The 12,713-nt window shown below is 47.4% G+C and overlaps 1 protein-coding gene across 5 annotated transcripts in view; it reads right to left on the reverse strand.

Moving 5' to 3' along the window:
• Positions 1–12,713, reverse strand: part of PC (pyruvate carboxylase) — a 250,421-nt gene that overhangs the window by 178,950 nt on the left and 58,758 nt on the right. For all 5 annotated transcript variants that reach the window (XM_028710546.2, XM_028710551.2, XM_028710549.2 and 2 more), the window contains 6 exons: positions 10,810–10,945; positions 8,419–8,603; positions 4,808–4,973; positions 3,785–3,930; positions 2,317–2,434; positions 860–1,011 (listed from right to left, as the gene is read on the reverse strand). In XM_028710546.2, coding sequence (XP_028566379.2) covers positions 860–1,011; positions 2,317–2,434; positions 3,785–3,930; positions 4,808–4,973; positions 8,419–8,603; positions 10,810–10,945 — 903 coding nt within the window. The remainder of the gene's footprint in view (positions 1–859; positions 1,012–2,316; positions 2,435–3,784; positions 3,931–4,807; positions 4,974–8,418; positions 8,604–10,809; positions 10,946–12,713) is intronic.

Here is a 12,713-nt window from a genome sequence, read left to right on the forward strand (position 1 = left end):
TTAGTTTGTCTCGCAAAAGCCCAGGCTGCCAGTCGAGAGTGAGTGATAGCAGGATCCCTCTCCCCCAGGACGCTGGTGCTTGTACACAGTGGCAGGCACCCAAACGCATGAAAGTGTATGGATCTACCTCCGAGGCCCTGCTCTGACTGGTGGCAGCTCTCTGGGGTCTCAGACAAAGGTCTTCCTCAACCCTGAGACCCTTTTTGACAAGCGATGCCAGAGATGGCTTCTGGAGACCTTTCTGTATGCCAAGCATGTCCCTTCCAGTAAGCACTTTCCCTATTTTTTAGAACAGGATCAAAATTGGGGCTCTTCTCTCCCCGCCATATACTGTCTGGATCAGACTTTTGACAACTGGGTGCCCTCCAGATGTTTTGGACTACGACTTCCACTTGCCTCGGGCAGCACAGCCATTTTGGACGGCAACTCCTATCTGCCTCGGGCAGCCAGGCCATCTCAGACTACAACTCCCAGGAGTCCCAGGCAGTACATCCATAGGATGCTGAGGGTGATGAGAACGTAGCCATCCTAGCTGCAGCTGATGGGAGTTGTAGCCCGAGATGGTCAAAATGGAGGGCACTCTTGCCTGGATGCAGAGTTCCCAACAGAAAGCCAGTGGTGGTGTAGTGGTTAGAGAGTCGGACTAGGACCTGGGAGATGAGGATTCAAATCTCCACCCAGCCATTTAGCTTGCTGGGTTATACTGGTCTAGTCTCTCATCCTTGCCTACCTCACAGGGTTGTTGTGTGGATTAAATGGGCGGGGGAGAACTATGTATGCCACCTTCGGCTCCTTGGAGAAAAAGTTGGAATATAAATGCAATAAACAAAGGAACATGGCTGTCCTCTGGAGCTCTCACCTGCTTTGCCAGCTTGACGGCATCGTTGGTGAGTTTGGAGCGCAGCTGGGAGTCGAGGTGGGCGGCAGGTGCAATCTCCACAACCTTCTGGTGCCGCCTCTGGATGGAGCAGTCTCTCTCGTACAGGTGCACCACGTTCCCGTATTTGTCACCTGCCCAAGGGAGGAGCAGAAGGGAGGTTTTACTGGAAATCATGGTGGGTGGGTGGGGGGGTGTTAATCTTGTGCTCAGGTCCTGTTTGCTGGTTTCCCACTGGGGCATCTGGTTGGCCACTGTGAGAACAGGCTGCTCGACTAGGTGGGCCATTGGCCTGACCCAGCAGGGCTCTTCTGATATTCTTATGAATATAGCTTGCAAGCAAATTAATTGGTTGGATTAATCAAGTAAAACAACAAAAAAGCAAGCCTGTAGACAGACTAACAAGGCACCGCTGAGTAATCAAGAAGCGCACTGTTTAATATTACCAATATTTATTTCACATTAATACAAGTATTAACCTTCCCTTCCTTTCTTCTCTCTCTCTCTCTCAAAGGAAGGAGTGCCCCTTCCAAGTTTGGCACCAGCTGGCACCATCTAATAACAAAACATTCAGCTCCCTTTGGACCTATTGTTTCATTAACGCCAATCAATTAATCACTTGATTAAAGTTCATGCAATTATGTGACTTCTTTAAATTGGATGGAAGGCCTGTTTTTCACATATCTTCCTCTCTGGCCTAGTTCACACATCACTTTGACCATAGTTGAGCTATATGTAAGCAGATTTATGGTTTAAATGCGAAGGCACAGTGTTCTGGTGCTTTGGAGCTAAAATTATGGCCCTGGGTTCTGATATAACGCTTAGCCAGACCATGGCTTAACTACCAGCAGCAGGAGGAGCAGGAGAGGAGTGAAGGAAGAGTTTGGATTTGATATCCCGCCTTTCACTCCCCTTCAGGAGTCTCAAAGCGGCTAACAATCTCCTTTCCCTTCCTCCCCCACAACAAACACTCTGTGAGGTGAGTGGGGCTGAGAGACTTCAAAGAAGTGTGACTGGCCCAAGGTCACCCAGCAGCTGCATGTGGAGGAGCGGAGACGCGAACCCGGTTCCCCAGATTACGTGACTACCGCTCTTAACCACTACACCACACTGGCTCTCAAGGGCCCACAATTTTAGCCCCATAGCACCAGAACTCTCTGTGTGTTCACCTTTAAACCAGAGTTTAGTTAACTGTGGTTTAAAGTGATGTGTGAACTAGGCTCCCCCCCCCCACACACTTATTTATTGCCTTCAAGATGCTTTTGTCCTCCTTGAACCCTGAGAATGGGAACAGTTGGGAATAAATTCAGCAAGCTGAGCAGGAGTGTACTGACTTGCCCCAAACCCTGCGGACAAATTGTCTCCCTCCCTGCCTGTGGCACCAACATCCTTCATTGCCACCTCATTGCCAGCAGTTCACATAAGAAACACAAACATACCCAAAATCTGGACTTCGATGTGTCTTGGCTTCTCCACAAACTTCTCCACAAACAGAGCCCCATTCCCAAATGCGGACAGAGCCTCCGAAAAGGCCCGGGTGTAGTTTTCCTCCAGCTCCTGCAGGGAGAAGGTGGTAATGGTGTTATCTGCAGTTAAAGTGAGTGGAAGGTGGGATGCTTTTGCTCCAACTTGCTGCCCAAGGCCCCAGAACGAAAGACGGAAGGAGGGAGGATGGAGGATGGAAGGAAAGCTGAGGACTGTCAATGATGCCTCTTCTCAGACTTCCCCTGCCTTCTCAGCATCTCCCCTCTGATGAGAGATTCTGTAAGACCCGTCCATTTCTTGCACACACCCTACCCCAGCCTCACCTCCACACACACACTTTTTATTCTTGCAAGCAAGCAATATGCTCAGGGTCCTTTGCAGGCTGGTGTTTTGGTTTTTTGTGGGACCATCCTGCAATATGCCATGGACGCATTAATATTGCACTTGTGGTGGATTTGCGCTGGGCCATCCAATGTCTCCCCAACACTATTGTCTTGGCTCCTGCTGCATGAAGGACTTGAATTTGGATCTTGTTTTCTACTATAGGAGAAAGCAAAGCAAGGAGCACCAGCCAGCGCAGGGCACGACTAGGTGAGCTAAAATGTTGATCCAACAGTTGACACGCCCCCCTGGGCTCCTGCTCTAAAGGAGAGGAATAGGCACAGCAGGGGGTTGGACTAGACGACGATTTGGAACCCTTCCAACTCTACAATTCTATGATTCCGAAGCAAGATGCAACTTGGGTTTGTGCCTGCAAATGGGAACTTCACCCTGGGGACTGTTTGTGCTGGCGTCTCTGTGTCCCAGGCAAGAGAGGAGGTGACAGCGATGGATCAGAGCCAGACTGGGTGTTGGGCGCTTCCCGGAAGGGCAGAGTCTCATCAGCAGTGACTGGCTTCGGAGACGGTGCCCGGGAGGGCGAGACAGGCAATGGCCGGCAAGGTAACAACCCACTGGGTCCCTCCCCAGAATCAGATTCCTTGCCTGTGGATTGCCTCCTCTGACACCTCAGATGACCCTGGGATCCTGAGGCGGCTCTCCCATACCTGCTGAGTCCCTCCTCAGTCTCATCACTGGGCACCTCCTCAAATTCTCCCCACCCCTCATGTCCCAATCGGACCATCCCCTCCAGGATGTTGTCTCAGTAGTCACTGCCCTCCGGAGGGGCACTTTTGCACTATGGCACAGCCAACTCAGGATGCTATGTAAACCAGAATGCTTGTGGTATAGAAAGTTGCAGGATTTCAAGAGAAAGCTCCTGAAGACACACCAAACAGGAAACAAAGCAATATGTCTGACCTGAAACTTTAACGGAGCCGGACACCTACCAACCCAGCCTCACTCACCCACCCACCCCCCAGTGGGAAGGGTGCAAGACCCCTGCCCCCGCAAGCCAAGGAGAAGCAAAGGAGCAGCCCTTACCTCATAGCTGCGCACAACTCTCATGCCCCGCCCTCCTCCGCCGTAGGCAGCTTTGAAAATGATGGGGAACCCGTAAGTCTTGGAGAACTCCTGAGCCTCGCTGAGCGAGGAAATGGGGGCGTCTGTCCCGGGAACCACAGGCACCCCTGGAGAGCAGAAGGGAAGAAGAGGAGACTGAAAGGCAATAGAAGATGGTGCAAGCTCGTCTTCTGCTGCTCCAGAGAATGAGGCCTGAACCTATGGATTCCAGTTGAAAGGAGGGAGATTCTGGTGAAAGGTCAGAACTTTCTGGTGGTAAGAGCTGTTTGGCAGTGGAGCAGACGACCTCGAAAGGTTGTGGACTCTCCTTCACTGGAAGCTTTTAAGCAGAGGCTAGATGGCATTCTGTTAGGGATTCTTTAGATAAGATTCCTACATTGAAGGGGGTTGGACTTGATGACCCATGGTGCTCCCTTCCAACTCTACAATTCTATTTTTCTCTCCCTACTGTACCCACTACCCCTGTCGTCGTCGTCCCCCTCTGCCTCCCCCCCCCCGCAGGTCACATCTTTTGGGCAATTCCAGGTTTAAAGCAGGGCCTAAAAGCCAGGGATGTGCAAGTGCAATGGTTGTGCACCAGGACCAGCAGCCTGGGAAGCATGGGGAATATTCGATCTCTAAAAAGAGGCAGGGACCATATTGCTTGCCTTGTGAAGTTTTGACGAAAGGCGGGATAAAAATAGAATTAAAAGCTTCTGCGCTTCGTGGTGGCATCTCTGTAACTCTCCCCAAATTTGCAATGGCTCTCCATACCCGCTCGCTTTTTCAGAAGCCTCCAGTTTCACGAAAGACCTGCTGCGTTAGGAGGCAGGGAAGAGGGGCAGAGGACACAAAGAACTGGAGCGGAGGGAACAGACCTAGCTCACAGACTGCTAGTGTTAGATGACTCTCGTCCGCTTTGATCCTGCCTTCTTATTGGCTAAGGAACTCTGTGCAAGTTGGGAGTCAGGCACGCCCTCGCTTGTCAGTCAACGTAACCCTTACCTGCGGAGATGGCGATGGCACGGGCCTCTACCTTGTCGCCCATCTTCTGCACCACTTCAGGAGAGGGCCCAATGAAACGCACGCCAGCCTCAATGCAGGCCTGGGCGAAGTCAGATCGCTCAGAGAGGAAGCCGTAGCCAGGGTGGACAGCATCCACTTCGTTCTCCTGCAGAAACACAGAGTTTGAAATTAAGCAGGGCTGTTGTGGGGATTATATAAGGAGGAGGGAAACTATATATGTCGCCTTGAGCTCCTTAGAGAAGGAAGGTGGGATATAAATGCAGCAAATAAAATCATCCTAGCTAGTAGCCATTGACAGCCCTCTCCTCCATGTATTTGTCTAATCCTCTTTCAGAGCCATCCATGGTGGTGGCCATCACTGCCTCCTGGGGGAGGGAAATCCATAGTTTATATATGCACTGCATGCAAAAGGACTTTCATTTACCTCTCTGGAGTCTTCTGACATTCAACTTCGACTTGCCCTTCTCTGATTCAGGGATGGGGAATCTGTGACTGTGACTCCCATCATCCCTGACCATTAACTGTGCTGGTTGGGGCTGATTGAAGTTGGAGTCCATCAGCATCTGGAATGCACTAGCCTAGGGCTCTCTCTTGCCCTCTCAATTCCTCCCTCTGCAAATTAGGAAGAATGCTATGGACCTATCTTGCTGGTGGCTTCATAGACAGACAAAAACTGATGCTGCGGTGGTGGCTGTTTCACATTGTGATTTTTATGGAACACTGCTGAAAACTTCTAATGTCAAGTTGCCTTGTGACAGCTGATCGTAGAAAGAAAGTGCATTAAGATGAGTGTTTGAATGCTTTATATATAGCTGCCATTATTATTACAAATTATTTGATCTCTTGATTGTGCTTCATTTTCACAACTTAGCTCAGCAAATTTGACTCTGACGACCATTAATTCGGGGGCACTGCAATGCTGGTTTTCAATTACGTTTCAATTTCATAATGCTTGCCAGCACAAAACCTCTCTGTGTGTGTCTCTCTCTCTCTCAGTGCTCGCATTAAGGACACACAAAGAGCCTGCTGGTTCAGGCAAAGCATCCATTTCAGCATCTTGTCCTCATAGGCGGGTCAACCACATGCCCACTGGGGAGTCAGCAAGCAGGACCTGAGCACAAGGGGACTCTCCCCTCTTGTAGCTTCTAGCAACTGGTATTCAGAAGCATTAATGCTTCCAGCTGTGAAGGGCAAAGCATAACCATTATGGCTTGTAGTCACCCACAGACCTCTTCTCTATGAATTTGTCTAATCCTCTTTTAAAGCCAGGCAGTTTGGTGGCCATCACTGCCTCTTGTGGGAGGGAGTTCCCTCATTGTAGTTCTTTCTTTTATCTCTCCTGAATCTTCTGACATTCAGCTTCATTGGATGTCCACAAGTTTTAGCATTATGAGATAAGAAGAAAAACTTTTCTCTATCAATTTTCTCCTTGCCATGCATAATTGTATAAGCTTCTATCAGGTCACCTCTTTCTCGCTTTTTCTCTAAACTAAAAAGTCCCAAGCACTGTAACTTTTCCTCAGTGTAACTCTATCCCCTCGATAATAATAATTTATTTTTTATACCCTGCCCATCTGACTGGGTTTCCCCAGCCACTCTGAGTGGCTCCCAAACAGAATATTAAAAACACAATAAAACATCAAACATTAAAAACTTCCCTAAACAGGGTTGCCTTCTGATGTCTTCTAAAAGTCAGAGAGTTGTTTATTTCCTTGCTATCTGATGGGAGGGCATTCCACAGGGTGGGCACCACTACTGAGAAGTCCCTCTGCCTGGTTCCCTGTAACCTCACTTCTCTCAGTGAGGGAACCTCCAGAAGGCCCTCAGAGCTGGACCTCAGCGTCCAGCCTGAATGATGGGGGTGGAGGCGCTCCTTCAGGTATACTGGGCTGAGGCTTTGTCGAGCCTTGATAATTCTGGCTGCCCTTTTCTGAATTGTTTCCAACTCAACAATATTCCTTTTGAGGTAAAGTGACACAGTATTCCAAATGGCTAGTAGCAATTCATAGCCTTCTTCTCCATGAATCTGTCCAATCCTATTTTTAAGTTATCCAAGTTGGTAACCATCACTGCCTACTGCAGACGTGAGTTCCACAGTTTAACTATGCTCTGCGTGAAGGACTTTCTCTAATAATAATAATAATAATAATAATAATAATAATAATAATTTTATTTATATCCCGCCCTTCCTGGCCAAATCTGGGCTCAGAGCAACTAACAACAAGTAAAACAGTGTACATAAAATCACACAGTCAATTAATTAAAATACATTCGAAAATCAATTCAGAATCAAATTAATGGCAACCATTGGGCTAGAGTTCTATGAGGATTACAGAAAGAGAGAGAGGGTCAGACTGTGCCTTGGCCAAAGGCCTGGCGGAACAGCTCCATCTTGCAGGCCATAAGGAAAGATGTCAAGTCCTGCAGGGCCCTAGTATCTTGTGACAGAGCGTTCCACCAGATGACTGAAAAAGCCCTGGCTCTGATCGAGGCCAGCCTAACCTCCCTGTGGCCCAAGATCTCCAAGATGTTTTTATTTGAAGACCGTAAGGTCCTCCGTGGGACATACCAGGAGAGGCAGTCCTGTAGGTTCGAGGGTCCTAGGCTGTATAGGGCTTTAAAGGTTAAAACCAGCATCTTAAACCTGATCCTGTACTCCACCGGGAGCCAGTGCAGCTGGCATAGCACCGGGTGAATGTGATCCTGTGGCGAGGACCTTGTAGAGTGTCTCGCCGCAGCATTCTGCACCCGCTAGAGTTTCTGGGTCAGTCCAAGGGCAGCCCCACATAGAATGAGTTACAATAATCAAGCCTGGAGGTGACCGTCGCGTGGATCACAGTGGCTAGGTCAGGGCAAGAAAGGTAAGGAGCCAACTGCTTATCTGTCCTGAACCTTTCAGCACTCAGCTTCTCCCACATGGGCACAATGGAAGACTTAACCTACACCGAGGCAGAGGGGCCCACCACTCACAACCACCCCAAACTCTCCCGCTGCCTATCAAACAAAGTGCCTACAGGTCCTGCAACTGTTTCAGCGTCAACGAGGCTGTGCTGCAGCTGCACTGCTAATGGCAAACCCTGTGGATTCCAGGCTTCCTTCAACATTCGCTCCTTGTTAGCGGAGCATTTCCTTTGCCAGCTTTAACTGTGCACATGAAAAGCGAGAGGACAAAGGCAGGTTGTCGCTTTGGCAGCTAAAACCAGAACTTCTCTTCCAACTGGGGAAACCTCAAAGTGAGTTAATAAAGCACTTGTGAATGCGAGCCAAGGAAGGTGGCTCTTCCTAAGAATTTACGCAACCTCTCCTCCCCTTTCCTTGGCACTGTCAATCATGGGGACTGGGGAGGGGGAACTTCTGGGTCATGTTTTCTTGTTAGCTAGAGCAGAGTATCGGTCCATGTGCCAAAGAGATGAAGGGCTGGGGAAGAGGCAGCAGCTGAGAACTGGGGGGGGGGGGGGGGGATGGGGATAAATGCTTGTTTAAGCAGCTGAGAACACATAGAGACCACCAGCTTCCTTTATAGGTTCAGCCCTCCTGGCCTCCCCATAGCTCATTCCACTCACGGCAGTGAGAGCCAGTGTCCTTCTTACCTTGGCAACTTGAATGATGTCCGGAATGTGCAGGTAGGCCTGGACAGGGGGAAGCCCCCGGCCAATGAGGTAAGCTTCATCTGCTTTCTGTCGGTGCATCTGCCCTGTGTCCTGCTCCGAATACACGGCCACCGTCCGGATGCCTAGCTCAGTGCATGCTCGGAACACCCGGATCGCAATCTCCCCTGGAAAACACAAATGTTGAGTGCCCACGAAAATGGGGAGAGGAGGGCTGCAATGTGGAAGCAGCTACACCATTTGATCAACTCAGCACATACCTCAATTGATCGATCAATCAGGTGATTTTATTATTAAGTTAATTTTAGCAGCCAGGAGAACTGCAGGTATCAAGCATCAGCCTATATTATTATTATTATTATTATTATTATTATTATTATTATTATTATTAATTTATGCAGCAGCAAAAAAGGCTAATGCTATTCTATCAACAGAAGTCTAGTGTCCAGGATCTAGAGAATTAATAGTGTTGCTCTGCTCTGCCTTGGTCAGACCCCACCGTTTAAGCAGGAGATTGACAAGCTGGAACATGTGCAGAGGAGGGTGAGAAAGATGATCAAGGGTCTGGAAATCAAGCCTTATGAGAAACAGTTAAGGGTGTTGGTTATCCTTAGCCTGGAGTACAGGTGATAGGATAGTCGCCTCCAAACACCAAAAGGGCTGCCACGTAGAAGATGGAGCAAGCTTTTTTTCTGTAGCCCCAGAGGGAAGAGAGATTCAGACTAGACCTTTGAAAGAAATTTCTGATGGTAAGAGCTGTTTTGACAGTGGAATGGACTCCCTCAGAAAATGGTGGACTTTCATTCATTGGAGGGTTTTATAAAGGGGTTAGATGCGGGAAAATGGGATGGTTATAGAAGATATGTTCAAAAATACAATTCGAGTGACAAAGGAAGTAAAAGGGGGTGGATAACAATTAAGGATTTATTATGTTTTCTGAATGTATTGGAAAATTTATATAGAAAGGTTTATTCTTTTGTGTACATTCAATTGTAAGATAAAACATATGCGAAGGGACTTGACAGGAAGTCAAAATTGAAGAAAAGATTCTGTAAGATAAAAGGGGGGAAATATTTATTTTCATTATTATCATTATTATTTTTGTGTGTGTGTGTTTTGTATGGAATGTTTGGGAGGAAATAAGACGGTAAATAACAAATAACATACAAAATATTGATGTATGTAATTTTTATTTCTCAATTATATTTTGTGGTAGTATGGTTGTAATGTTTTTTGTAACATAAAATCATTTAATAAAAATTATTTTAAAAATATATATATAAAGGGGTTAAATGACCATCTGTCAGGGATTCTCTAGTTTCAAGTACCAGGGGGGTTGGACTAGATGACCCCTTGTGTCCCTTCTAACGCTACAATTCTATTATTGCTGTTATTGCTATTATTTAAAGCATTTACATCCCACCTTTCTATGAAGTAGGGATTCGAGGCAGCTTACAACATTTAAAACATCATAAAACACAAAATAATAAAAACAAACTTAAAAACAATAATTAAGATAAGCCAAAACACCTTTAGAGCCAGTAATTAAAATATAGTTTGCCCTGATGACAACCTAGTAATTAGCATTGCCTGCACCTTAATTTTCAAATGTCCTGAAGGAGATGTACCCTTTTTCTCTCACACACAATGAAATGCCTCTTCCAGGATTCTTTTATATATTATTTATTATCTCTATAATTCATATACTGCCCTGACGTCAGGGTTTAATCAGTGTTCAATGCTGGCATCGGTTTGCAGGGTTTGGTGTATAACCCCGGGAACATGTAAGAACCAGTATTCCTGTCCCCTAGGGATGTGGCTGGGGATTTTGAGGGAGGGAGGGAGGGCCAGCCTCAGACATATCAAGCCAACCAGAAGCATATCTGCAAGAGGAACCATTGTGCTGCTGCCTCTGTAACTGGAGGATGCTGTACTGACCTAATAGAACCACAGCCTCTTCAGGGTCAATGAGTGCTGAAGCTGGTTGCCCCCCACTTTAAACGGAAGAGGCTCCTCCCACAGAAGGAGCAGCTAGCAACCGAGCTAGTGCTGCAGCTCAGTCTGAAGATGACTGCTACTGAAACAGCACTGGAGCTCCACTCTTATGGAGTCTCTAGCCTTGGCTGTGCACAGAGGTGGCCATGGTGCCACTGGGTCTGGCCTCTGTGTTGCTGGTGTCTCTGATCTGGAATGACAAAGGGGCCAAGGAACTAGACAGAGACTTCTAGGCGAATGTTATGGCTCCTTTTGGGGAGAGGTGTCTTCTGGACATCAAAAGGGGGAGGGTGGCACAGATCCTGATGGGGAGTGAGAATGGCTTAGCACAGGAATCATGGTCCCCAACAGCTCCCGCCCACCAAAGCCCCAACTCACCTCTGTTGGCCACCATCACCTTCTTAATGGGCTTGTATTCCACGCGCTGGGTGCTGTGGAAAGCAGCAGGGCATAGCGAGAGCCGCTTGAGGGCCAAGAAGGCCACCCCTCCCTTGGCAAAACGCAGCTGCAACATCTGCGGACAAAAAGGGATGGATCAGCAGGCTTAGCTTTAAGGCATTCTCACAACCACTGATGTGCACAGGACAGGACACTGACCCTTCAAGTAGGACCACGAAGCACAAATTTGACACAGACCCACACAGAGCTTGTGGCATCAATGGCAGCAGCCCCCAGACTCAAAGAGGGATCTGGCTGAGCAGCCCCCCCCCCCCCCCGCAACTAGCAGTAGTCAAAACTGCCTTATTCCTTCCAGGAAAGTTAAACAATGCAATAGTTCTCCAGGTGGCAGTTAAAGGCAGAAAGAAGCTGGGTAATGCACTCCAGTACACTTGAGCGCTGTTCACTGCACTCTAAATCACTTCCAAACATGCAGAAATCTCAGGTTGATGGGATAAAGAGTTAAAATGGCACTCGGAGGGGCCTTCACGGCAACGTGGACTCAAGATGGGCTTTAAGTGGCGCAAGCATCCAGTGATCTTTTCCTTAACCTCAACGAGGGAAATGGATAGTTGACACTTTTTTACCGTCTTGAACATACAAAGCCACTTCTCCCATAGATAGCTTTCTCATAGTTATTTGGATGCCTTTAAAAGGTGGCTAGACATATTCATGGAGGGCAAAGCTACTTGTGTTATGATGTCAATGTACCTCTGAAGGGCTGTCACATGGGAGATGGATGTGTTTTCTGTGGCTCCAGAGGGAAGAACCCGAACCAATGGATTCAAATGACAAGAGAGGAGATGCCGACTGAACATTAGAAAGAACTTTCTGAGAGTAAGAGCTTTTGGACAGTGGAATAGACCCCCTCAGAAGGTGGCAGGTTCTCCTTCATTGGAGGTTTTTAGGCAGCAGTTCCATGGTCACCTCTCATAGATTCTTTAGCAAAGCACTAAGAAAGATACTAATGCAATAAAATTTATAACTCAGTTTATAGAGCATGAGACTCTTAATCTCAGGGTTGCGGGTTCGAGCCGTATGTTGGGCAAAAGATTTCTACATTGCAGGGGGTTGGACTAGATGACCCTTGTGATCCCTTCCAAATCTACAATTCCAATTCAAAATAGTAAAAATTGTGCATTGTTTCAAAATCCCAATTAAAACTATTCAGTTTAATTAATTCAATAAAACTGAACTCGAGCCAGTGACACCAGATACTGCATGAAAAATACTTTAAAGCATTCTTACTAATGAAAACGTAAGGGTGAAGAAAATTTATAGGATTAAGTATTTCTATATAAGTGCTCAACAAACATGCACAAACATCCATCTATCACAAATGTAATGCAGCTAATTGATCAGAAAATCAATAGCTATTACCAATAACTGTGACAGCTCAGAATTGTAAATACAAACAAACATGACCAAAGGGAATAGCTTTGAAAGCAATGGGAGAAGCAGAATTTCAAATACAAAGGAAGGAAGGTGTTTCGCTCTAGCTCTCGCCTGCTCAATCATAAATAAGCAATTAACATGCTCAGAGGGCCCCCCCCCACCTCCAGTGCCCCCCTGCCACCCTCTTGCCTCTTATCCTACAGCCCACTTTGGGTACCACTGTTTCAGCCCCAGGCCTGATGGGAGTGGTGGTCCAAAGTATTCAGAGCACAAGACCTTGGGGAAGGCTTCCTTCGATACCTGGAGTCAGCTCTCGCTGCAACACCCCCCCCCCAAAAAAAAACCCCAAGCTCAGCAGGCGGGCTCCCTTGTGACTCAGTTTTAGGATGATGATCCTCCTCCCTCCCTTTTCTCTTTTTTCTAAGAAGGCTAATAACTTTTTTAACGGC

Source organism: Podarcis muralis, chromosome 16, assembly GCF_964188315.1.
Source record: "Podarcis muralis chromosome 16, rPodMur119.hap1.1, whole genome shotgun sequence".
Lineage (NCBI taxonomy): Eukaryota > Metazoa > Chordata > Lepidosauria > Squamata > Lacertidae > Podarcis > Podarcis muralis.